At 40.0% G+C, this 27984-nt stretch overlaps 1 protein-coding gene across 2 annotated transcripts; it reads left to right on the plus strand.

Annotated features, from left to right (window-relative positions):
- The first annotated feature begins 1538 nt into the window (after nt 1–1538).
- LOC100079187 (vasoactive intestinal peptide) lies at nt 1539–13623 on the plus strand. Of its 2 annotated transcripts, XM_007657780.3 has the most exons (7): nt 1542–1804; nt 2853–2969; nt 5607–5747; nt 6184–6288; nt 9133–9264; nt 9760–9868; nt 12676–13623. In XM_007657780.3, exons 2-7 carry the CDS (start codon nt 2863–2865, stop codon nt 12682–12684), a joined length of 603 nt encoding a protein of 200 aa, XP_007655970.1. In that variant the 5' UTR covers nt 1542–1804; nt 2853–2862; the 3' UTR covers nt 12685–13623. The 2 variants fall into 2 exon arrangements, with proteins under 2 accessions (XP_007655973.1, XP_007655970.1); XM_007657783.3 differs by lacking the exon at nt 6184–6288 and having other exon boundaries at nt 1539–1804.
- The last annotated feature ends 14361 nt before the right edge of the window (nt 13624–27984 follow it).

The following is a 27984-nucleotide window of genomic DNA, read 5'->3' on the forward strand; positions in this document are numbered from 1 at the left end:
GGAAACAAATTTCCAGACATTTTGAAATTTAATTCACTTAATTTTTCGTGCAATTCGATCAGACAAATGTGATTAAGAATGGCAGAATATTCCCTGCTGGCCTTAGAATGCTAGGGACAGAAGAAATAGAAGATAACTTCATAGCCATCTTTCAGGCATATACAAGCTAGATGTGGAGAGATGCAATTAGAAGAAATCACTATTATAGGTGGAAAATCAAAGTTGACTTAACTGGGCAAAAAGCTATAGCTGGATGTATTTTTATGTAAACTTAGACTAGGGTTGATACAACAGAAAGTAGTTTTCAAAACCTCATTCTAATAGCCTTCTTTTGCATTCATTCAATAGTATTTATTGAGTGCTTACTATGTGCAGAACACTGTACCAAGCGCTTGGAATGTACAAATCGGTAACAGATAGAGACAGTCCCTGCCCTGTGTCAGGCTTACAGTCTAATCGGGGGAGATGGACAGACAAGAAAATAGAAAAAAATAGATCCCACAGCCATGGCTCAATTTGTTCTATAGGTTTCAAAGCCCTTTCTCACGACCATCATCATGAGACAAGGAGTTTAACGGTCAATTAAAATCTAAGGATCAGCCATATACAAAAATCACATTTTTTTCCATTTAAAATGAATGGCAAGATTTTAGAAATCCACCTTATGGTGTTTGTCAATAAGAAATAATATTTAAATGAAAGTTTTAGGAAAAAATGGAACTAAATAAACCACACCCTCTACACAACTGCCAGACCTAAGAGTGACTGTGTGTGCAATTTGTTACACTAGAGAAACAGATGGCCTCAGAACATGTTTGCTTGCTGTAACCATAATCCCCTCAGACATACCTGTGGTTATGTTGTCCTGGGAAGATGTAATAACCCATTCCTGGGATTTGGAGATGAAATAGTGAACAAAAGAGATATAACTAGACAGTAGGAAAATTCAGTCTAAGAAGCTTTAAAGATAACAACAGGGTTTAAATCAAGTAGAAAAAAATGACCAAATTCTTGTGTGTCACACGGACTTGGAAAGTTAGAGAATTGTATATGTTTGTAAATATATCTACATATTTATATATGCCAATATACATGCACACATTCTGCCTGACCCCAAAATGGCACTGCTACTTTTATTCATAGAGATGTCCTACTTCCTATTCCTAGGAGAGAATTTTAGATAAAAGCTCTACTGAGAAAGAGTTCTGGGCAACTAGGCAAGTCAACATAGTAACCATTCTATTATTTCATTCCCATTCAATTGAAGAATGAAAGACTTTCCGTAAAGTGCAGGATGACTGGCTTTTTAAGGAAGTCCAGTTTGGCCCTGCGTTCCTTGGACCTTGAAATTACTCATCGTAAGTTAATATAAATCAACAATAATAAAAGCATTGCATCTCCTAGAAGATTACATAGGAACTTCCACATGACGAGGCAATGAAGTCTTTCATTCATCCCTGTGGGAGTACTACTGTGACGTCTCAAACAGATAGCAACGTGATTGCTTTTTCTGGCCCATAAACTTGGTCCTATGTATTAGCCCTATAAAATGAGCCAGTTTGAAGAGCTGGTCAGAGTATACTGAAAGAGAGGGAAGGAGTCAGCTCCAGAAGGAGAAGCCGTAGCAATCCCAGTAACCAACCTCCAAGAACTGAATTAGCACCAAGGACAGAGAACAAGTGTAGGTCTTTGTGACTACACAGGAATCCAGTTCCTAGGACAGCTGGAGGCATCCACCCGAACCTGCCTCAATCGCTAGGAGCAGCTCAACCGCTGTGCAACAGAAAGAACATTTCTTGGCTGGGTGAGTTGAAACTCTACTCATCTTTTTCCTTTCCCAGGAACTTTTCACCGACTATGATAAATTCCCTCTCTCTGGCAAGCAGTCTCTTTGTATCCTTCTCTGGATAGCTAGATGATTAAACTAAGTTGCTCTGGGTTTGCTTGAGAATGAAGTATAGAGATGCATGTACAATCTGGTATTATTTTCTTTTCCATAATCCTTCTAAAGTATAGATAGTTCAGGCTGCCTGCTACTGAATGTCCTTTCTTTTTCCACTGATTACAAATGAACATAACTGCATGTCGCATGTTAGAATGCTGATTTTCTACTTATGCGATAGAAATTCTCATTTTTGTCTCTGAAATTTTCAAATTTGTCTTTTTTAATCAAGAAATTCCCTTTTCCATTTCGTTCATTGATTTGTTGATTCACCAAAACAAACCAATATCTATTTTCCCTATTTACTTGCAGATTTTTTAAAAACTTTGTGGAATAGAGGAGAAACTCATTTTTCCATTTAGAAAGCTTTACATAAGTGAACATTTTTCATTAATGAATACAACCCATTAAAAAGAAAATATCTAGATCTAAATCTAGTTTGAAATGAAATGGCAGGATTGTTTTTGATACAGAAAATCTGCTTTAATACCTTGCTTTTAAATCAGTATCATTTATATATTTCAGAAAAGTGCATGAAACATCCTTTTTTAATCATAATACCACTTGCTGGAGCTCGAAAGCAATTGCTTGCAAAATGTTTGATCATCTAATAACATTTTGGTTTATGTCAAATATTGAAAATTCCAATTTTTAATTTATATGGGTTGTTTACTCATCTGCTAGAAAGGATCCTAAGTTTTACACATTGATTTGTCTAAAACTATAGAAGACAGCCTTTTCAGAATTCAGCGGACTAACCAATTGCAGCTTTAAAACTGAACACACATAAATCATCTGTTCTATCCAGAGGCTACTAGTTCTTCCTGAAAGTATCAAAGAAGATGTCTTATTAAGGTTATGCTTTGGGCTTCAGAAATTGCTTTCATTTGCCTCTTCTTCACAATTTTAGGTCCAGAGAGATGGAACACAGAGGCAGCTTCCAGCTCCTGATGACCCTGACCCTCTTAGGGGTTCTTTACTCACAAACCTTGGCATTGCCTCTCCTGGGGACATATTCCACTATGAGGTAAATTCTCTTCTGTTTGGGGAAGGGAGATCTTCCCTTTTATATCAGCTAAGGGCATTTTGCAATTTCTTCAACATAACTTTCCATTCAATACCCTCCCTACCTCTATTCCTAAATTGTATTCTGACATTGGTAGAAGTCTATGCTATTATGACACCAGTGCTGGAATACAATTTGGGAATAGATATAGGGAAGGTATTGGATAATAGTATAGATTGTGAGCCCCATGTGGGACAGGGACTCTGTCCAGTCAGATTATTTTGTACCCACCGCAGCGCTTAGTACATAGTAAGTGCTTAACAAATACCATTGTTATTATTATCATTATTACCATTATCATTTAATTACATTTGTTACCTAGATTCATTTACAGGGCTCCAAGTAAGGTAAAAGTAATTTAAACTTTTGCATATATTAAATTTTATAAAATTTGGGACTAGAGAAGGTTTTACATTTCAAACCCCTCTTCTTTAGGACCTTAATGAGAACTGAAATACAGCAGCAATGAAGCAGTTTAAAATATTGTCAGATTAAGCCCTCGTTGATGAGACCCATTTAGCTAGGAGTTGTTCTTTATTTCAAAGACCATACTGCAGTGATGAGCCTGCATCCATGAAGGTGAGGTTTTTGGGGTTTTTTTTTGGAGAAAGTCACTTGGACAGTAGTTTACCTTGTCATTTGGTGATTATTTCTCAAGCACCAAAGGTTAAGAGCAGGAAGGTATGTCCTATTATCAGTATGAAATATGCTTGCCCTGTTTTTGCAGTTGGGGTGGTGGTTTGTGCTGTTATCCAAATTCTTTTATCCAGTAACATATCAGGAGATGGTTGGTAGGGTGAAAGTGTGCAGCCAATTGTCATAGAATAGAACATTTCTGAGAGTTCAAAAGCAACAGAACCAGTATGCTAACACCCATTTTGTAAACCACCATTGAGTACAATACTCAGTGGCTTAGTAAGGATTGAGGGGTGAGGGGAAAATAGAGGGTGTTTTCCACTTTCTTGAGAAAACAAGGGGAAAAGAAGTTTGACTAGGAGTTAATGTTGTAGGGTACGATACCATTTTCGTTCCAGCTACTTACTTTGAGGAAGAGGGTGTTTTTTTTTTAAATGCATTTCATGAAAGAGATATTTGAGTAATCAAAAATGTATGAGAAACTAAATTTAATGTTCAGAGGAAAATTCGTACTTCATATTAGTACTGTTAAATTTATTTCAGTTTTGCCTATTTTAATGGTAATAACTTGAGTTTTAAAGTCTTTTAATTGCCTAGATTAAAGGAAGATCAAACACATAAAATGAACTATTCACACTTACCTTAAATAATTTTATTTGAAAAGAAAAAAAGAAAATATATCCTTCCAGAAAAATCTATTCTTTGCCATTTATTTTAAACAGATTAATCTATCCTACATAGTCTGATTTCACCTACTGGCTTCTCAACTCAACCTTAGAAAATGGCTATGTAAAATAGTATATGATACCATTTACTGCTTAACTACTTCAGACAAGGCACTGTATAAGGTGCTGAGGAGAATTACAAAATGGAGAATTCATGAAGACTTTACACTTTAATGGGTGAAGTCAGATAAAAAGCCTGAGCATAAAATTACAGGAAAAGTGAGGCAACTCATTTCAGAACTGAATACATAAATTTATAGATGTGTGTATGGTATGATTAGGGCAGGGCCGAAATGGTATAGTATATATACTAAATACATGTTCAAAATCATGTATTTAAGGGACAATTACTTGTATTATCTCTTGCCTACTTTGTTATTGTATAACAACGTAAGAAAGCTAACACTGAGTAATCCAAGAGTAACAAACTCCAAGATTTCTATAAAATGGAGTGGCTACTAAAATGACTTTTTAAATGACTTTAAATATATTTCCTTTATTCCAGTAACTCATGTCCCCATGTAGGTTGATGCCTTTTTTGTGGACTGTATATGCATAAAATTTAATTCATGAGTTTATATAAATTAATGGGATGATACTTATATAAATGTAAATATGTATAGCTAACATATACACAGTCCTAATTCCAAGATAAATCTGTAAGTATTTAGTTGGTAAACCGATGAAAAAAGAATGTTCCTGACTCATCTTTGAATTGATTTTGAGTAAAATGAATAAAATATATTTTCATATGGAAGGCAAATGTTCTCCTTACAGAACTAAAATATCTTCCTGGTAGCTAAAAAGTGTACCTGAAGAGAAAAATTACTTCATACTAGAGATGTTTTACTTCCAAGTGAAGATTTTTACTCACTTCTTCCCAAGATAAGATTAGATTTCTTAGGTGTTTTTTTTCATCCAAACATGACAAGATTAGCAGCCTGGTTTCCAGTCTCAAAATTTCTGTGATATTTGTATTATAAACCACAAAGCATCTAGTCTCTATCTCAGGAAAAGTGCATTAAAAAGGCCAACTGGATTATAAACACCTTTCTCAAAAGTCTATTTCTCAGTATGTACATTTAGAGTGCTTAGCAGAGTCACATTTACAAAACATTGGAAAACCCATGTTTTTTATACTGCCGCACATAGTTATGAATCTCAAGAAGAGTGAAGGAATTATATTTTTGTCAAACAGGACTTGTCAATACTTTTAAAGTATTTTGTCCTCCTACAGGCTTGGCCACACACTGCCATTTGATGGGGCAAATGAGCCTGATCAAACTCAAGATTCTTTAAAGTCTGACACTGACATTTTGCAGAGCTCATTGCCAGAAAATGACAAATCCTATATCGATGCATCCAGAACGATGGACAGGTGGGTTCTTTTATATGTTTTCCAAGTAAGGAATGCTACTATATTAATGACTAACTGCCACAATGAAAAAACCATTTGAAATTGTCAATCAATCAATTAATTGTATTTATTGAGTGCTTACTATGTGCAGAGCACTGTACTAAGTGCTTGGAAGGGTACAATACAACAGAATTAGCAGACCTGTCCCCTGTCCATAATGAGTTTATAGTCTAGTGGGGAGATTAAAGGAATATATATGGAAGAATGGCATATGTTTGAATATTAAAAAGAGATGTTTTTTTTCCAGAACTTGGGTGAAATGAATTTTTGCTCTAGGGAAAAACCAGCAAAATGATATGTAAAGGAGCTATGAGTCCATCATTTCAAACATAGAAATTTTTGAATTTTTTAAATCAGTTGCAATAATCTATACATTTTATCATGAAATATTTTTTAGAAACACCAGGCATGCTGATGGACTTTTCACCAGTGGCTTTAGCAGACTCTTAGGTCAGCTTTCAGCAAAAAAGTATTTGGAATCCCTTATTGGAAAAAGAGTAAGGTAAATATAGTTTTCATTTTCATTAACTAGATCTACATGGTCTAGTAATTAAGTTATTTATGAATGTCACCAATCACTAAGTGAGTTGTGTGGATATGATCAGCTGCAAAAGGATAAAACCCTTTTACAAATCCAAATTTAATAGCATCAGACTATGCCTGAGCCTATGTATGATACCTGGATAATTCAAGCAAGCAGTGGTATTTACTGAGCACTTACTGTGTGCAGAGCACTGGTCTAAGCATTTGAGAGAGTACAGTGCAAGAGTTGGTCAGCAATATCAATGGTATTTCTTGAATGCTTAGTGTGTGCAGAGCATGGTACTAAAAAGCTTGGGAGAGTCTAATATAACAGAGTTTGTAGACCCGTTTGCTGTCCACAGCAAACTTCCAGTGTAGGGACAAGCTTACGCTCAAGGGACAAAGCAACATTCTAAGGGCCACAAAGCAGCACGGCTTAGTGGAAAGAGCATGGGCTTGGGAGTGAGAGGATATGGATTCTAATCCTAGATCCACCACTTGTCTGCCGTGTGACCTAGGGCAAGTCACTTAACTTCTGTGCCTCAGGTACCTCATATGTCAAATGTGGATTAAAAATGAGAGCACCACATGGGACAACCTGATTGCCCTGTATCTATGCCAGCACTTAGAACAGTGCTTGGAATATAGTAAGCACTTAACCAATACCATAATTATTATTCAAAATATCATTAAGTGACTCAGAGCCTACACCCAGGACTCTGTCATTACCCACCATCTCTCTCTATCCAAAACCACATCAACTCCTGGAGGCATTAGGGTAATTCTCAGAACCTAGAGAAGCAACGTGGCCTAGTGGTGAAAAGATCTGGGTTCTAATCCCAGCTCTCCCACTTGCCTGCTGTGTGAATCTTGGGCAAGTCATATCACTTCTCTGTGCGTCAGTTACCTCACTTTAAAGGGGATTAGGACTGTGAGCCCCATGTGGGACATAGACTGTGTCCAATCTGATTATCTTGCATCTACCCTGTACTTAGAAAAATAATAGTAATAATAATGTTGGTATTTGTTAAGCGCTTACTATGTGCAGACCACTGTTCTAAGCGCTGGGGTAGATACAGGGTAATCAGGTTGTCCCACGTGAGGCTCACAGTTAATCCCCATTTTACAGATGAGGTAACTGAGATACAGACAAGTTAAGTGACTTGCCCACAGTCACACAGCTGACAAGTGGCAGATCTGGGATTCAAACCCATGACCTCTGACTCTCAAGCTCGGGCTCTTGCCACTGAGCCACACTGCTCCTCGCCTGGCACATAGTAAGTGCTTAAGAAATACCATAAAAATACCACCTATAACATGTACCTGTTAGTGCACCAAGAAAATAACTGTACCAGGTCTCCACAAGAACAATTTAGGATTTTACAGCCCTATGTGGGGCAGACACATTCAGAGACCAATAGACTTTGTCTTCAATTTAAAGCACTTATACATGGCCCATTAAAAGTCAAATCTGTGGTACTTACAAAGGGAAATCATTTAGGTTAACAGCTCAATAATAATTATTATTATGACATTTGTTAAGCACTTACTAGGTGCAAGACACTATACTAAACACTGCGGTGAATACAAGCAAATTAGGTTGCATATAATCCCTTTTCCAAGTGGGACTCACATTCTCAATCCCCATTTTACAGATGAGGCAAAGAGAAGTGAAGTGACTTGCCCAAGGTTAAACAGCAGACAAGTGGTAGAGCTGGGATTAGAACCCATGACCTTCTGATTCCCAGGCCCCTGCTCTATGCAATACACCTTGCTTCTTCTAGGTAAACCTAAGAACTAGCACACTCCCCTCTTTGGTGATCAAAAATTTCAATCACATTTTTACTAGGTGGACCTGACTGTCCCAAATGAATCCTGATCCAAGACACAGGCTAAAACCCTCTGGTTTATTCCTAGCTAAAACAAGCAGTTTGCTGTAGATTGATGGATCTCAGAGATTGTTTCCTTTCTGTCTTCCTCACTTAAGCCAAATCCATCATGGCTTCAAGGTCGAAACTAGCCAGTGATTTCTAATGAACATTGTGTTCGTAAAACTGCTCTCTTTGGAACCTTTCACTTTAGTGAAATGTGAGAGCCATTCAAAGGAGGCTGGCTGATGGGGAAGTCAATGTAAATATCCCCTATACTGTAAGCTTATTATGGGCAGGGAACATGTCCACCAACTTGTTGTATGCTGCTCTCCTAAGCACTTAGTACAGTGCTCTGCACAAAGTAAATGCTCAGTAAAAACCATTGCTGACAATGACATGAAGATGATTTTCCCCCAAGGAAATGCAGTATCTCTAGATGCCTAAGCATCACCCAACTGTGCAGAAGTTACCAGACAGAGCAGAAATAGGTAGAGCCAGAGGAGGGTCTAACTAGAAATTCTCCATTCGTTCTGTGGCTGCCATGTGGCTCTGTTAATTCAGCTTTCAAGGTGCATTGTGGAAGTGACACCACAAGCTTCCTTGTGGGCCACTCTCATGACCAACGATTCCTAGAAGAATTTAGACAGGCAGCAGAGGAGATATTTTGTCTCCACTATGCCTGGAAAAATGGTTTGGTCATGCCTCCTGGATACAATGGTTCAAATCTGAAACAAGGAATATTGAAACACTCACTTCACTTACTACGGTGTTTGCTTCCTTTATCATAGTTTTCACATTAGGGATTACACTTGATATAATAATTCAGCAAATGCCATTTTCAGGCCATAAAATGAAATTTTATTGTTCTTGACTTGCTACCTATCAGAATACCCCAGCATATTTAACAGTTCTGTAGAATTCAGATTGTGTTTCCCCTTCCCTGTGTTCTTTAGCAATAACCTTCCTGAAGAACACGGACAAGCTAAACGCCACTCTGATGCAGTCTTCACTGACAACTACACCCGCTTTCGGAAGCAAATGGCTGTGAAGAAATATTTAAATTCCGTTTTGGCCGGAAAGAGAAGGTAAAGTAAGGCAGAAAAAATATAAAAGATCAAAGGGTTTCCGCATCACATACTTCCAACTCAGTTTCTAACATTGCAGAGTGTCTACTTAGGCTTCCTGTAGACTTTTGCTACATTGGTTACTGTAATATTAGGAGCAGTAGCCTGAGAAGGAGGTAGAGCTATTTGCCCCATAGGTCTGCACTAATAGCATGCTTCTGGCTTCAAGCTGGGGTGTTGGACCAGATGGCCGCTGGGATCACCCTTGTAGCCCATTGATTCTGCAAATCTCTTTGTGAAGCTAGAAAATGAGGGCTGCCGGCAAAAACACAGCTTTCAAGATGATTGTTCCCATTTTCAGGCATGTCCATTGGATCCCTTACAGTGCCTCTTCGGTACCAAGAGCCATACTTAGGGCTTTGTCTAAACCATTGTCAAATACAACACAATGAAACAGAAAACTGGCTCATTTACCCTTCAAGTAATGAACTTCCTTTTTCCTCTGGTCTGCAATAGCGAGGAAGACTCTGCCAACCTACCAGAAGAATCGGAGATGAATGAACCCAACCTCTCCGAGACTGATGAAGATGCACTTATAGCAGAGTTGCTGCATCACTTCCTAGTGGTAGGTCCAATGTGACAATAACAATGTCAAATGCTTCATGGCCAAGAAACGCAAAGGGAATATTATAGGAGTCACAGGGACGCCCAAGAACAGTACATGATGCCAAGTGACCCAACCACTTATCACAACACATTTTCTAGTTCTATTTGGACAAGGTTCACGATAATAGCCAACTAAATGGGATTAACGTCATGGCACCTTAATCAATCCTGATCCGACCTACTCTCCTAAACACTTAGCTCAGTGCTCTGCATGCATTCAGTGGTCACTAAATACCACTGATTGTTTGAATGATTTGACACTCTGGGTAGTGCTCATGGCTGATGTTGCTGTAAAGTCTGTTGATTTGAAGAATGAAACACAATGGTTGCATTCAAATCAGATAATTTATTTCAGAGAATGAAACACAGTAGTCTTATTCAAATCAGATAATTTCTTGGTTCAGAGAATGGGTTTAAAGGGCCCTGTTCTCCACTGCCGCTTGGGCAAGATAGGAAGGAGATTCAACCTTCGGCAACTCTGTAGGAAAATATTTATACTTGGCTCTCTCTGTGGTCCTCTGGAGGGTAAAGAATTTCGCATGTTCACTCCATCGAATCACTGTAAAGGGTGCACACATTGTGCACCCATCCAGTCAGTCAGTGTCAATCATATTTATTGGGCAGAACACTGTACTAAGCGCTTGGGAGAGTACAATATAACACTGTAACTGATACATTCCCTGCCCATGATGAGCTTAAAGTTTAGATGGTCCAGCGTCTCCATTAACCAATTCCCTCTGGGAGATAGTCCTGAGGACTTTAAGGTACCATGGCTGATAGTGGCACCATATTATGCAAACATCCAGCAACATTTCTTCCCCATGGTAAACACAATTTAGGATGCCCTGACTGCTCTTGGCATGCTACCCTGCTGAGCCATGATGATGGCTTTTCTATTAAGTATTTACATCCATTTTTAACTGAAATTCTCTTAAGTACTTGAAATGAAATAAATTCCGATAGTGTGCAGAAATGCAAAAAAACAAAAACAAAAGCATACAGCTTGCTCAGCAATGAACAGTTAGTTATAATCCTAATGCTTGGAAAAGTGAACAGCTCTTAGTAGATTTTGAAATATCCTATTGAGATCAAGTTCAAAGCTCTTCTAGCCTTGGGCTTGCCCTTGATTTGAGGAAATTGTGTGCAGTATCCCTCCCAACATCTCTGATTGGTAATTAGATGCTCCAAGTTTGTGTCAGACAACCTGCCATTTCTCTGGTTGGGTCGTTGGGTATTGCACTGCCACTCACATCCTCAGGATGGGGGAGCATTGCTTACCTCTTTGAACATCCCTGTGACCATCAGATACAATACCCTTTTAGGGTAATTCACAGAGCCTCATTCTATGTCCACTGAACTCCACATTTTTGGATGGCAAGAAGCTCTGTAGATGGCTGTTCACTGATTTTTTTTTAATAGCATTTGTTAAGCACTTACTATGTGCCAGGCACTGTACTTATTTAGCACTGGGGTGGATACAAGCAAATTGGGTTGAACACAGCCCCAGTCTGGCATGGGACTCACAGTCTTAATATCCGTTTTAGAGATGAGGTAACTGAGGCACAGAGAAGTGAAGAGGATTGCCCAAGATGACACAGCAGACAAGTGGCAGAGGCAGGATTAGAAAGCAGATCCTTCTGATTCCCAGGCCTGTGCTCTAGCCACAAGGTCATGCTGCTTCTCAACTGTTATTTCAAGGTTGTGTTTGTATGCAATAATATGGAAAAAATTCATCCTTTTCTAAACTTAAAATCAGGAGGGAGAGCATTTGATTATGGAAATGGAAATAATTGACTCCCTGGAAAAGAAAGTTAAACTCTAAGAAATTCAAGCAGGGTTACTCTGATCAAGAGCTCTCTTGAGAGAGATGGCATGAGAGACTGCAGGTGTGAAAATAGGTCAAACACCTAGTGACTGTTGTCTTCTAAGCACAAACTGAAATACATATTAACCTAAATTGATGGGAGGGTTTGAAATGGTACTATTATCACTAGTTAGTCATTTTTCACAAATACTTGAATGCAAGGATTTATATTCTTCATAAAGATCTGATTATACCTCCTTCTGGAATCAAGGGAGATACAAAAATAATAATAGTATTTATTAAGCACTTGTTATGTGTCAAACACTGTGGTAGATAGAAGCAGATCAAACATATATCCTGTCCCATATGAGACTTGCAGACTAAGGGTGTGGGAGGAAAGTTATTTAATCCCCATTTTACAGATGAGATACCTGAGGCACAGATAAGTGAAGTGACTTGTCCCAGGTCACACAACAGGCCAGTGACAGAATCAGGATTAGAACCCCAGTCTGGGCTCTTTTCACTGGTCCATGCTGCTTCCGAAAGCAGTAAATTCTTCTTTTTAGTGCACCGTTTCTATCAGTATTAGCAAATGATTCCAAACACTGAACTTACCGGAGAAACATGACTAGCTTTTCTCAAGGGAGAATCCTCCGTGGGTTCTGTTTGAGCAGTAAGGGAAAATTGACTAAGGATGTCAGTGAGATATCGCTTTCTGATCCCTTTTCTGTGCCTGTCCTGATTAACTCGAATCTGCCTCAGTGTTTAGAATTGTTTAACACATAGTATGTGCTTAAAAAATATTATTATTATTGTATGAAAGTACCAGGGCTGTAAAGTAGTAGATAGGTGCCCAGAAATGAGTTAGTCATCTTGGGCCATATACTCTAAACTTGATAGCTACTCTATGGAACTGTAATGATCTGTCATTCTAAAACTGTCCTTTTTTTCCTTTCTTTCAGAGTTCTTGAAGGAGATCTATGATGAACAGAAATTCCTATTTTTTGAGATCTACACAAGTAGTTCAGATAAATGACTTCAATATCAAAACCAAAACAAACATATAGTGTAGTGAAAATTGTGATTTATTTGATTCTAATGTAAAGTGATGTTTACAACTGTAAATATTATTTTAGAGATCTCTATCTAAAGCTAGCCTTGAATTCATGAAAATCCTGTAATTTCATATGCTGTGTATCCTCTCTTTCAATAAATGCATTTAAAAAGTGAAGAGCATAATGGGACAGTGTCCACGTATAACTGACTTATTAGAAGATGGTTATGTTGTGTGATGGATCCAGTAGCAGAAACTCATAGCTCTGTAGCCCATCCCATAGGAAAAAGTGCCACCTGTCATCAGTAAATCCAACTATTACAAAAATGTTGAAGATGAATTCTCTACCAAATTCTGAACAAATCCATCCAATAAAATACCACTCAAATGAAAAGAAGGCTTTGCCAGATGTGGATTTTTTATAGCACCATATGCATTTCCTTCTAATTCAATAGCAGAGAATTGAACATGCCTCCATGCATTAGAAACAGATTCCTGATATCTAGCTCTTGAAATGCCAGTACCTGGCTGAACAGAGAGGCTGACACTGCTAGAATTCTCTCATCTGACCCCACTGATTTCTGGATAGAAGGTTCTGGATAAGCACTGAGTACAGTGTTTTGCACACAGCAAGCACTAAGTAAATACAACTGAATGAAGGTTTGTACCAGCTCAATGAAATGGGTTGTTCTTCCACAATAATAGTAAAGCTTTTCTCAAGAAACAATCTTCAAAGCCCTTTGCTGGTATCAGCAGTCCTTACATAGAAAAGTAAACCTGAAGACAACTATTTTTACAATATGAATGTAACTAATGAAATATGTAGACAATAAAGACATTTGTTTATCACTGCAAACATTTTCTTTTGGTTTGATTCCCCATGCTGACTCAACAGTTAACCCAGACTAAGATGAAGCCAAGTTCTGGAAAATGCTATCTTTAAGAATAAATAAGTACTTAATTGACCAAGGAGGAATGAGCCAGGAACTGATCAACTGTAGATAGAAAAGGACTTCCTATAATCTTCTCCTGAACCCATATACCCTCCCATAAGACTGTCTAGATACAATGCAGGATGCACACACAGTTTACTTCTAAGATTAAGGCCAGTGTTAGGAGTTTGATATTAGAATCATAATTAGGAAACCCTATAGCAAGGCCACTACACCTTAAACAGTGAACTATCCAATGGCACTTTCCAACTGAGTTGGCTGTATGCATCTTTCATATGACTGTAAGCTCCTTGAGGGCAAGAATCACAACTACCAAATCTATTGTGTTGTTCTGTCCCCAGTTCCTCCAATTGTAGGCTGTGTGACTTGGGGTTAATCACATGACTTCTCTGTACCTCAGTTACCTCATCTGTAAAATGGGGATTAAGACTATGAGCCTAATGTGGGACAATGGCTGTGTCCAACCTGATCAGCTCGTACATAGCCCGGCACTTTAACCAGTGTTTCTGCTCTGTTAGGTGCACACAGTAAGTGTTTAACAAATACCATTTAAAAAAGTGCTTAGTATAGTTCTCTGCACATAGCAAGTGGTTAATAAATGCAATAGATTATATGATAAGGGGCATTTAAAGATTTTTATAGACTGCATTCTACTCAGAGTGCTCTCCCCTGGTCACAATTATTTCTTCTGATTGGTTTCTGGCAACTATCTAAGGCACTGGAAAACTTCTAAGAAGAATTCTGCATCAATCTCCATTTAAAATCTGGATTTTTATTCAATTTTATTTATTGAGCACTTACTGTGTGCAGAGCACTGCACTAAGAGCTTGGGAAAGTACAATAAAGCAGTAAAGAGAGACAATCCCTGCCCACAATGAACTCACAGTGAGTTTTTTTCAGGAACAAAAATTTGGCAAATATCCACCCAGATTCTCCTGAAATGAATAGAGTCTATATGACAATGTCCCCATGTCCCTGGCCCATTTTACTACAGTTATTGGTTAAGAAGAGAAAGTGTGAAAAATTCACTACATGTCAGAACAGAACAGGTGCAGGTTTGTTTCTGGCAGAGACCCAAGGAAGCAGCAGTAGAGCGGAGAGAGCCAGAAGAGAGCGATTTGGAATCTGAGCCTCACCAATAAAGGTGGGCATAGGTTACCACCTTGGACAATGGAGGCAGACTCTTCCCAGAAAGCTCCATTGGCTTTAGGGAAATGCAGACCTCCAGCACCTTAGCTTCCTGATACATGCAGCCTTTTTTTTTCTTCCCTGTAATTTTCTGGGGTAAGTCACTTCACCTCTCTGGTCACATATGATTAGAAAGTTTGAAAGCATCCGTTCTTAGTCAAAAGACTGACTGGCCCAGCTTCGGCCCAGCCTTCTCACTTATAATTATTATTATTTTTAAATTATGGTATTTGTTAGGAACTTTTTTGCTAGACACTGAGTGCTGGAGTAGATACAAGCTAACCAGTTTGGACACAGTCCATGTCCCACATGAAACTTAGTCTTAACCCCCATTTTACAGATGAGGTAACCGAGGCCCAGAGAAGTGAAGTGACTTGCCCAAGTCACTTCCTGAGAGCTGGTTGTTGGAGCTTGGAGAAACTGTCGGTAACTCCTTAGAGCTACGCAGTTGTAGAAGACCTCTGTTTCATGCAGATCTACTCACTCCAGCCACCCAAATATTTTGAGTGGAGATCCAAATTGGTACTTTCAATATAATAATAATAATAACGATAATGTTATAATGAGAACATTTATTATTAGGTGCCAGACACTGTACTGAGCACTGAGGTAGAGACCAGATAATCAGATCAGGCACAGCCCCATTCTCACAGGGTGCTCACAGTCTAAGAAGAAGGGGAAACTGCGATTTTATCCCAATTTTATAGATGAGGAAGCTAAGGCACAGAGAGGTTAAGTGACATACCCAAGGTCCCACAGTAAACAGGTGGTCGAGCTGGGACTAGAACCCAGGGCTCCTGACTCCCAACCCCAAGCTCTTTCCACTAGACCATACTGCCTCCATCATGTTAAGACATTTAGCACTGTTATATTAATTAGATGAGGTATAAACAAAGTCCAGTTTTAACCCATATCTTTCCAAACCTTTCCAAAAATACACCATCCCCAGTGGCAACATTCTCTCCAACCCCTTGCATTTCTTTACAACTGATTTTCTGTGGTCCACCATGTTTTAGAGATCTTGCTGGACCCCTCCTGAACCCAGTTTTCATGGAGAATTTCACCATCTCGTGGCTCAACCCTTAGTCCTTCTTGCAGGTTACCCAACTAGAGAGCGACCCCCGCACCCAGGCCAAGCTCCGAACCCATAGATACGAACTGTTCCAAAATGCTTATGGGGCTTCTTCCCACCTAGCTAGCCCTCTCTTTCCCAATCCTCTTCTGGGATAAACCACACCTTAGGCGGCAACTGAGCAATCTCTTTTAGGAGGGGGCTCCAAAGGAGTGAGCCGCCCTTCCCAAAACTAAATTTATCTCCCCATTCCCGAGCATGGGCTAGCTAACCTAGTTCGGCCGTCATATAGGGTATGCCTGTGTCTATCCATTAGAACTGTATATAACCTAACGCTGAGGATGGATTTATACATAAAGTGCTAGAGGGGGCTGTTAAGATAACTCAGATCTCAACTCTGTTTCCTCTCCACTCCTCTGCTGCCCACCTCCTCACTGTCCCCTGTTCTCGCCTATCCCGCCATCGACCCCTGGGCCACGTCCACCCGCGGTCCTAGAACGCCCTCTCTCCTCACCTCCGCCAAACTAATTCTCTTCTCCACTTCAAAACCTTACTTAAAGCTCACCTCCTCCAAGAGGCCTTCCCAGACTGAGCTCCCCTTTTCCCTCTGCTCCCTCTACCCCCCCCCTTCATCTCTCTGCAACTAAACCCTCTTCTCCCCCCTTTCCCTCTGCTCCTCCCTCTCTCCCGTCCCGTCCCCTCAGCACTGTACTCGTCCCCTCAACTGTATATATCTTCATTACCCTATTTATTTTGTTAATGAGATGTACATCACCTTGATTCTATTTATTTGCTATTGTTTTAATGAGATGTTCTTCCCCTTGATTCTATTTATTGTTATTGTTCTTGTCTGTCTGTCTCCCCTGATTAGACTGTAAGCCCGTCAAAGGGCAGGGACTGTCTCTATCTGTTACCGATTTGTACATTCCAAACGCTTAGTACAGTGCTCTGCACATAGTAAGTGCTCAATAAATACTATTAAATGAATGAATTAATTATGAAAGCTGCACTGACCCTTACTGATCAATAGGACCTCCTCTTTCTTAAACAGCTCTTGGAGTCGGAAGAACCTAGGTTTAAGTTCTGCTGAGTGCTATTGAGTAAGTCACTTAACTTCTCTGTTCCTCAGTTATCTTATCTATAAAACAGGGATTAAGACTATGAGTCCCCTGTGGGACATGGACAGTGTCTAACCTGATTAGTCTGTATCTACCCCAGAGTTTAGTTCAGTGCCCGGCATAGTAAGCACTTAATAAGTGCCATTAAAAAATCCACCCCCACACACATTCAAATCTTCCAGACCATGACTCTCCCCATCTTCAAAGCCTTTCTGAAATCCTATCTCCTTCAGAATCATCTCCAGATTAAAGTTCATATCCACCTGATAGCTGCCATTGGTATTTAGCACACATATTCTAGAATCAGCTTAATCTGCACTAGAGTATTGATCTATTGATTTTCCTGATTTTGCTATCAATGGCTTGGCCTTGTAAATAGCTTGTTCATTTATAAGCTTCTTAAAGGCAGACTCCATGTTTCTAACTCAGTTGTAATTTCCCAGGTGTTGAGCTCTCCACACACCAGATGTTCAATATGCTATTGATTGATTGATTGAAGAATCATCCAGTAGAGGCAATGGGGAAATCAAATTTGTGATGAATAGTTTTCCTTTGTTTCTGAAGATGACACCATTTTACCAGAGAGTAATAGTGTTTCTATCAAAAAAGGCATACAAATATATGAAAGGCAAATACAAGCTTGACAAGAACAGCAGGATTTCAGTCTCCTCCCAGGTTAGGTCAACAGATCCAAAAGTTAAAGTTGCGCTCATGGTGATCTTTCTCAATGTTCTCATAGCTGCTGAGGGTCGGGCCTTCCCCAGGCTGAAGCAAGGGGTTGATGGGAGCCCCTTGGTGTCCTTGGTGCCTGAGGAACACTTGCCTCAGATGGCAAGGGGCCAGAAAAGGTGAAATTCTGTATTTTCATGGGCACAGTGTACAAAAACCAGAGCTTCTCCCTTTGATGTTCCCACTCAGGTTTCAGCTTTACTGTCAAAAGAATACCCTTCAAATCAGAGGGCAGCCCTACTAACTTCTACTTTAAAATCTTTGTGAAACGTGTATCACCTTTAAAACACCAGCAGTGAGACAACTGTAGACCACGTACAAACTTGATTACAACCCTTGATATCCTTTTCTTGTGAGTGCACTCAGTACAAACTGTAGATATTTTAAATGAAAATGATTTCTTGTTTCAAGATTCAAGCACATTCTTCAGAATCCCAGGCTATATTTCCTAACTTGGCCCAAAATTGAGACTTCGGGTAGTCAGTGGGACATAAAAGGAGGAAAGGGCAGGGAAGATGAGCAGCAAGGAAAAAGCCATCTAGCACCTCTCCATCACTTTCCAAGATGTGTTGTCAGACTCTCAGCAGGGTCCATTTTAAGAAGGTGATCCTGAAAAGGCCCAGTTTCCTTTGGGGCAAAGTAACAGCTATTTGCCTGCTTCCACTTCTGCTCCAATTCTCCTTTTGCCTCCCTTCAGTCCACTGACACCTCATGCTGTAAAGTCACCAGTGACTTCCTCCTGCCCAAGAAAATGGCCTCCACTCCATTACTCTTCCTTGGGACCTCTTGGCCGTCTTTGACCTCCAGCAATTCCTTCAGGAAAACTATCTAACCTTTATTTTTCTGACATAATTCTAGGCTGGCTCTCCTTCTGCCTCTCTAGCCACTCCTTTCTAGTCTTTCACTTGTTTACCTCTTCCACTATGCGCCTAATGGTAAATGTTTTTCAAGGATCTGTTCTGTGTAGCGTACTCTCACATTACACGTGCTCCCTCAGGGAGTTCTCCTGGCTTCAGCTTCCACCTCTACGTGAATGACTCTGAAATCAATCTCACTAGCTTGAAGTTTCAGCTCCTGACGCCTTCCCTCCTAAATCAGGGGATCCCTGATTTCAACATGCCCCAAGAATGCCAGCCCAGGGATAAAAGCATCTACTGTGTGCTCTCAAATGCCCTGCACCATATCTGAGAAAAGCATTTGCCATAACTGCCACCTTCCCTCCTTCAATCCAAGGTCCCTGCTCCTGACATGCTCCTTGTACATGATTGGGGATAAAACCTGCTACTCCATGCTCTCTGACCTCTTGCACCATGGCTGAGCAAAGCATCCACAGTAACTTCTGCCTTCCCTCCTTCCATCCAAAGTCCCTGCTCCTGACATGCTTTGGGCATGCTGGGCCGAAGATTAAAGCTGCTGCCATATGCTCTCTTCTTCTCCACAGTCAGTCAGCCAGCCCCAGCAACTAACACCGGCTCTCCTCCTCCCATTCAAAGGCACTCCATCCCACCTTGCTTTCCACCCCACTGGTGACAAAGAGAAAAACACTCACAGCATGGAGCCTTCTACAGAAGCAGGGTAGACTGGTGCTGTCATAGTGGTTGCTGTGGCTATAAGGGTGTGCCTTGGACTCTGAGCCACCAGGAGCCACAGCACCCTATGGATTTTGTTTTTATTTTTTGTTTTTGTCTGTGTTGTGTTTCACTGTTTCACTATTTCTGTTATGCCTGTCTCTAGGCCTTTAACTGTAAGCTCATTATGGGCAGGAAACTTGTTGGCTAATTCTGTTTATATTGTATTATCCCAAGCACTCAGTACAGTGTTCTGCACACAGTAAGTGCTCAATAAACACCACTGATTGATTATACTCTTAGACTGTAAACTCCTCTCCTCCCCCCAAACTGAAGGAGAGGTATCATGTATCACTCCCATTTGTGTATTCTCTTCTGCACTTAGTACAGTGTTCCACACTCAGTAAATGTAATCAATATTATTACTATTATTCTGCAATCTTAAATTTTCTCTTTGCTCCAACATATCTTCATCCACATGGATGTCTCTCTCTGACATACTAAACTCAATGTCTAAAACAGCTAGGCAACTGTATCAGACTGTGAGCTCATTGTGGCAGGGAATATGATAATAATAATAATAATGTCGGTATTTGTTAAGCGCTTACTATGTGCAGAGCACTGTTCTAAGCGCTGGGGTAGACACAAGGGAATCAGGTTGTCCCACGTGGGGCTCACAGTCTTAATCCCCATTTTACAGATGAGGTAACTGAGGCACAGAGAAGTTAAGTGACTTGCCCAAAGTCACACAGCTGACAAGTGGCAGAGCCTGGATTCGAACCCATGATCTCTGACTCCAAAGCCCATGCTCTTTCCAGTGAGCCACACTGCTTCTCTGATTGTTTGCTATTATACTGTACTCACCCAAATGCTTAGTACAGTGCTTTGCACCTAGTAAGCATTCATTAAATGCTTGAATGAATGAATGAATCAGTCTCCTCACTGATCTTCCTTCTAGTATTGTCATCTTCAGTTCTTACAGGGCTGCATGCCCTCTATCTCCCTCCATATAAATGCACATATGCATAGATATACACCTGCAAGTTTCTGTAAATATATGCCTTGAATTTACTAAATCAATCATATTTATTAAGTTCTTTCTGTGTGGAGAGCACTGCACTGAGCACTTGGGAGAATAAAATATAACAGAGTTGGTAGAAATGTTCCCTGTCCACATCAAGCTTACAGTCTAGTGAGAGCATTTGTCAGGGTCAAAACAGTGTGGCCTAATGGAAATCGCATTGACCTGGGAGTTACAGCATCTGGGTTCTAATTCCAGCTCTGCCACTTCTCTGCTGGGTGACATTGGGTAAATCACTTCACTTCTCTCTGCCTCAGTTCCCTCATCTGTGGATCAGGATTGGGTCTGACCTGATTATTTTCTTTATACAATGCTTGGCACATAATAAATACTTAAATACCATTATTATTATGATGAGAATATCAGGGTTTCCTTTTAAGCACAGTTTAGAATTCAGGTTGTGAAATAGAAAAGTATTAATAAAATTTAGCAACTTGATTGGCTGCCAAGCATTTAATAAATAATCAAATATACTTTTCAGTGTGGATCTCTGATCTTTGAGCAGTTTTGTGCAACTATTAGTCATTGCTAGTCTAGTCTATAAGCTCTTCTGGGCAGTAAGTGCATTATGGGAAGGGAATGAGTCTACTAATTCTGTAATATTATACTCTCCCAAGCATTTGGTACAGTGCTCTGCACACAAAAAGTGCTCGATAAATACCACTGATTGATTTTTGATTGCAGCATAGGACATTTTTAGGTTCGTGACTATGTAGTGGAATCATTTCCAGCATTATCCGGTGTAATATTTTAACACATACTGTCCTTCCCTTCTGAAGATGTCAACAGCGTATTATTACTGATGATGAGATCCTATCCAGGCCAATGAGTGCATATGGTTCCCTCTTAGGGGCTTATAAGAGAAGTGTTGAATTCTGCCAGGAGGCTGAAACAATGCTCAGCATGCACTAAGTATTAGAGCTGTCCAGTGAATACTTAAATTACATGTGCGTGCACTCCACATGCATATTTTAGGCAGTAAGTAAAACTGCCCAAAACACCTTTATCTCTTGTTTTTATATGTTGGTATTTGTTAAGCACTTACTATGTGCAGAGCACTGTTTTAAGCACCAGGGGAGATACAGGTATCAGGTTGTCCCACAGGAGGCTCACAGTCTTCATCCCCATTTTACAGATGAGGGAACTGAGGCCCAGAGAAGTGAAGTGACTTGCCCACAGTCACACAGCTGACAAGGGGTAGAGCCAGGAATCAAATATATACATAGCAAAGAGAAGAGTACATATATACACACACACATATATGTACACATATGTAAATTATCTGCTATATATGAAGATATTTATTATTCAAATGTTTTATGTAGCTCTGTATAAGAAGGGAGATTAAGAGGAGGGAAGGGGAGAATCCCAGGATGACTTAGAAGTCAGAAGCATGACTTCTGAAGGAGTGGTTTTTAGAACTTACTGAATGACAGTAATAAATGGACAATCAAGACTCTTTCATTATCAGTTTATACCAACTTCTGTCTTACCCTCAATTTAAAATATTCAGAGGAAATATATGTAATTTGATGCAAACATCAGTAGAATCGAAGCTTATTTTTAAATATAAGAAGGATTTGTTTATAGAGGGGAGGGTTAAGAAAAACCTCCCAGGGGTCCTTTAGATTACAAACTAAATAATTTAAATCTTGGTCCCTCCTATTAGACTGTGAGCCCCATGTAGGTCAGAAATCGTATTCAACCTGACAGTGCTTAGAACAGCTCTTGGCAAAAGCAAGTGCTTAACAAGTATCATAATTATTTTAGGTCTAGATAAAAACAGACATGAATAGAACATTTAAGATACTCATATTTATATCAAATGGGATCTGTCAATGAATATTTCAAATTTGTTTTTACTGGATATTTATTATCAAAATATTCTTACCTGTAAACTTCATTTTGGAAGCAAGCTTTAAATCAGAAGATGGGAATTTAATATTTATTTTCAGAGGCATGAACTAGAAAATAAACTAATTTAATTAAAAACAAATGATGGAATAATCCATAAACCCTAAAAGCCTGAAGCAAGATAGAGTTATTGTCGAAGCGGAAATTCAGAGTGACAGTTAAATTCATTCAGAATAGTATGAAAATGAACCATCTTTCTCCCTCACAACCAAATGAAAATGTAAGTGGTATATGACCTATGCAAAGACACCATATTGTATATATATCAACTCAATCATATAATATAATTATATAAATTGGAATTCAGAGGTCAGAAAGAGTTTTAATCTAATGTAATGTAACCTAATCAGGTCCATATAATCTATTGCTGTAACTGAAAGATGAGACAGACAGCAAAGATGACTTCAGACAAACTTAAAATGGTGGCTTTGGTGATCTCTAGACTGTAAGCTCATTGTGAGCAAATAATGTGGCTACCAATTTCATCATATTTTACTCTTCCAAGCACCTAGTACAGTGTTGTGCACACAGTAAGAATTCAATTAAAATGATTTAGACAGGGTTTCCTCCCTTGGAGTTGGAGCAACTTCCATGATATTAGCCCTACTCCACTGGACTCAAGACAAGAGTTTTTCCATTTCTATTTTTAGGCTAAGAAATACATCCATCTCCAAATTAGGCCATTTGCAACTACCCACAAATACTCACCAGGAACTGTGTGGTGACAACTGAGGCACCTCATTACTAAATCCACTCCCTTTTCACTCAATCAACAGATGGTATTTATTGGGCACTTATTTCTGTACAGAGCACTGTATTGTTTGAGAGCAGTACAACAGAGTTGGGAGACACATTCCCTGACCACCATAAGCTTATGGTCTAGAGGTGAGAGACTGTCATTATATAAATAAATACAGATTTGTATGTACATGCAGTGGAATCTGACTTAGGGGCTGAAAGAAAGACTGAAGTCCAGCATGTGGAGACTGAATGTTTGAATGAGGATGTCCTCATTTTTACAAACACCTGCTGGGAGAAGGGACAGTAGGACTTGCTTCAGTGTAGGAGATAAAACGTTTTCTTAAAGTCAGGTGCTGTTTCAGAGCACCGAGGTAACTAGCTGCTCCTGGAGGATTGTTGAAAAGACATGAAATCCTAAAATAAAATCTCTTATTCAATAGTGAGTCATAGTGGTAGAACAATAAAGTGCGCCACTGCAGAAATAAATTAAATAAACTAAACTCTTACAGGAAGACTGGAGAATCATTTAGTAATTCACCTCTTCTAAAACACTAAGGCCATCTGGAGATTCTGGAAGAGATTATTGCTTGGAGGAAAAATAACTAAAAACAACTTTTTCTTTACTTATTTGGCTTCTCTCTGGGGTCAGAGCCATAACCTTAAAAAAAAAATCACTGACTTGTGTTACAGGCAATCTAGAGGTATAAATTGTCCTATAATAACATATACCACTATGACTACTGCAACAGCCTCCTCACTAACCTCCGTACCATCTGTCTCTCCCCACTCCACTCCAGTTCTTTCTTCACTCGGCTGCCCAGGTCATTTTTCTAAAAAGCCCCATCTCCCTGCTCCTCAAGAACTTCAGTGATTGTCACTGATGCTATTGATGCCTGTTAACTTGTTTTGATGTCTGTCTTCCCCCTTCCAGATTGTGAGCCCATTGTGGGCAATGATTGTCTCTCTTTGTTGCTGAATTGTACTTTCCAAGCGCTTAGTACAGTGCGCTGCACACAGTAAGTGATCAATAGATATGAATGAATGAATCTTCCTCATCAACAGAAATTCCTTACTAATGGCTTTAATGCCCTTAATAATAATGTTGGTATTTATTAAGTGCTTACAACATGCAGAGCACTGTTCTAAGCGCTGGGGTAGATACAGGGTAATCAGGTTGTCCCCCATGAGGCTCACAGTTAATCCCCATTTTACAGATGAGGTAACTGAGGCACAGAGAAGTTAAGTGACTTGCCCACAGTCACACAGCTGACAAGTGGCAGAGCCGGGATTTGAACTCATGACCTCTGACTCCCAAGCCCGGGCTCTTTCCACTGAGTCTCGCTGCTTCTCCAATCAGTTTGTCCCTTCCTACCTTAATTCTCTGATTTACTAGCTCTGCCACTTGTCAGCTGTGTGACTGTGGGCAAGTCACTTCACTTCTCTGTGCCTCAGTTACCTCATCTGTAAAATGGGGATCAACTGTGAGCCTCATGTGGGACAACTGATTACCCTGTACCTCCCCCAGCGCTTAGAACAGTGCTCTGCACATAGTAAGCGCTTAACAAATACCAACAATATAATATTACAACCCAGCCCTCACCATTCACTCCTCTCATAACCCACTCACTGAAACTGGATCTCATGTATCTCACCACTGATACCTTGTCCAAATCCTCCCTCTGGCTTGGAATAATAATAATAATAATGTTGGTATTTGTTAAGTGCTTACTATGTGCCAAGCACTGTTCTAAGCTCTGGGGTAGACACAGGGGAATCAGGTTGTCCCACGTGGGGCTCACAGTCTTAATCCCCATTTTACAGATGAGGGAACTGAGGCACCGAGAAGTTAAGTGACTTGCCCAAAGTCACACAGCTGGCAAGTGGCAGAGCTGGGGTTTGAACCCATGACCTCTGACTCCAAAGCCCGTGCTCTTTCCAGTGAGCCACGCTGCTTCTCAACTTACCCCTCCTTCATATACTACAAACAACCACTCTCCTTTCTTCAAGTCTCTGTTAAAATCAGATCTCCTCCAAGAGGCCTTCCTCAGCTAACCCTTCATTTTCCCTACTCCCCCTCCCTTCTGTGTTGCCTATGCACTTGGATTTGTACTCTAAAAGCATTAGATATTCACCCACACTCAGTTCATATACAAATCTGTCCTCTATTTCAATCTGTCTCACCTCTAGATGGCAAGTTCCTTGTGGGCAGGGAACAGCTTGTACTCTTCCAAGAACTTAGAATGGTAAATACCACTGAATGTTTGAGTGACCGGTAATTATCACCCCATTTCTTGCCCCATTCATTCATTCAATCATATTTATTGAGCACTTACTGTGTGCAAAGTGCTGTACTAAGACCTTGGAAAGTACAAGTCTAAAACTCTCCCATTTTTTGACAAAATCATTTTGAATCCATTAAAAGAAGAGCACTCAGAACCCCGACAGGAGTTGGAAAAATCAATTAAGCCAAACTCTGCCTGGAAGTCCAAAATTCTACAGGGCTGCCAATTTTCAGTTCTACCCATAAGTTTATGACATAGAGGAGTAGAGTTTTAATATCAAGTAGGCTGTAAGAAACAAGATCATTAAAATACATACTTTTTAGCCCCATACTAACCCACTCTCACCTACATTTCTATAGAGTATATATGTGTGGGGAAGGTAAGAATTATTTATCATTTCACACCTACTTTCAAAGCTCAGGTGGACTTCCAAAGCTTTTGTAAGGTCAGCCCACCTCTCCTTCAAGTGAACTCTTTGTGAAAGATCTGGAAACAGCAAGAAGCAGCATCAATTGTAGCAAATTTTATAAGATCAAAGGATTTTGGAAACTATTTTTTTTAAATCTCAAGAACTGGAACTGAGACCACTAGGTACCATTAGTTCTTTAAGGCTGAGCCCAGCATTTCAGGGAGTGCACAATGCTGAAATAAAATTGCCTGGCAGTAATTTCCAAGAGACATTTTACAAAGTGAGCTGACGACCTCATGGACATATCCCTAGCTCAGTTAAACCCATGTACACCCAGTTGGCTTATACTGTGGGAGTTATTCCTGATGCACCCCAAGTTAAGGAAAACTCACACTAAGCTACTCATGCTTTGACTGGGAACCCCATAAATAGACATAAATGTCAAAAGAATATTCCCTATTTTACTTCTGGCATCCTCTATCCAAAAGAGATGATAAAAAGATGTGTGATGGATATACGAGAAACAGTGTGGCCTAGTGGAAAAAGCAGTGGTCTGGAAATCAGAGAACTTGGGTTTTAAGGGCAGCTGTGTTTCCTTGGGCAAGTTGCCTTCTTTGTGCCTCAGTTTCCTCATTTGTAAAATGGGGATTAATCATCCCCCTTTTTACTTAAAATATGAGCCCCATATGAGATAAGGACTGTCTACAACCTGATAATCTGGTATCTACCCCAATTCTCAGTTCAGTGTTTGGCACATATTAATTATAGTATTTATTATGCACTCCCTTCTGTGAGCTCATCGTGGGCAGGTAATTTGTCAGTTTATTGTTGTATTATAGTCTCCCAAGTGCTTAGTACAGTGTTTTGCACTTAGTAAACACTCAGTAAATATGATTGAATGAATAATTAAGAAGCTGCCTTACCTCTCTCTTCCGTCTTTATTATCTGGCTCGGCCAACTTCGATCCAATTATCCATCACTAAATCCCATCAGTCTCACCTTCACAACATCACAAAATCTGCTCTTTACTGTCTATCCAAACTGCTACCATGTTAATATAATCAGTCACAATATCCCACCTGGATTACTGCATCAGCCTCCTTGCTGACCTCCCAGTCTCCTGTCTCTCCCGACCCCTGTCCATACTTCACTCTGCTGCCTGGATCATTTTTCTACAGAAACATTCAGGACATGTTATCCATTGCTCAAAAAGCTCCAGTGGTTGCCCATCCATTGCTGCATCAAACAACATCCCTCACCATTGGCTTCCAAATACTGCATCACCTTGCCCCCTCCTACCTCATCTCACTACTCTCCTACTACAACCCAGCCCACACACTTTGCTTCTCATTGTGCCTCGATCTCATCTATCTCACTGCTGACCCCTCTCCCACATCCTGCCTCTGGGCTGGAACACTCTCCCTCCCCAAATCTGACAGAGAATGACTCTCCCCACCTTGAAAGTCTTATTGAAGGCACCTGTCCTCCAAGAGACCTTCCCTAAGCACCAGCTTCCTCTTCTCCCACTCCCCTCTGCGTAGCCCTACCTTGCTCCCTTTATTCATCCCCATCTCCCAGCATCACAACACTTAATGCCCATATCTGTAATTTTATTTACTTATATAATGTCTGTCTCTTTCTCTAGACCGTAAAATCACTTGGGCAAGGAATGTGTCTGTTTATTTTCTATTGTATTGTCCCAAGTGCTTAGTACAGTGCTCTGCAAGCAGTAAGTGCTCAATAAATATGATTGAATGAATGAATGAAAAGGTGTTGATTTTCACATTAAGGCAATTAGCAGTGGTGACTTCTAGTACTCAGCAGAGACCTTTATAGTAGTGAAAAGGCTCTTTGCTGTGAGATGTGTGTGTGTTTGCACTTTTGCAATGGGTAGAGTGATTCAAACCCAACCTGCCCAGGCACCAGGTATGCGGGTACCTGTCACAAGTTATCTGGATGAACCCCCTCTCTTTCTAAGGCCAGCGAGAGGTGTCCATGGGCACCCAGCCCATTATAGGGCCGACATGTCTCTTTGGTCTCACTGCCAACTTCTCGTCCACATCCTCCCTCTGACCTGGAACTCCCACTTGTAACTCAACAGTCCAATAATAATAATAATAATGTTGGTATTTGTTAAGTGCTTACTATGTGCCGAGCACTGT

Source organism: Ornithorhynchus anatinus, chromosome 2 (genome assembly GCF_004115215.2).
Source record: "Ornithorhynchus anatinus isolate Pmale09 chromosome 2, mOrnAna1.pri.v4, whole genome shotgun sequence".
In the NCBI taxonomy this organism is placed as follows: domain Eukaryota; kingdom Metazoa; phylum Chordata; class Mammalia; order Monotremata; family Ornithorhynchidae; genus Ornithorhynchus; species Ornithorhynchus anatinus.

Excerpts from the sequence above, each read along its gene's own strand:
- LOC100079187 (XM_007657780.3), top strand. The coding sequence starts at position 2,863 with ATGGAACACAGAGGCAGCTTCCAGCTCCTGATGACCCTGACCCTCTTA. Across the intron at positions 2,970-5,606 it reads GGGACATATTCCACTATGAG|GCTTGGCCACACACTGCCAT; the intron begins GTAAATTCTCTT and ends GTCCTCCTACAG. Across the intron at positions 6,289-9,132 it reads CTTATTGGAAAAAGAGTAAG|CAATAACCTTCCTGAAGAAC; the intron begins GTAAATATAGTT and ends TGTGTTCTTTAG.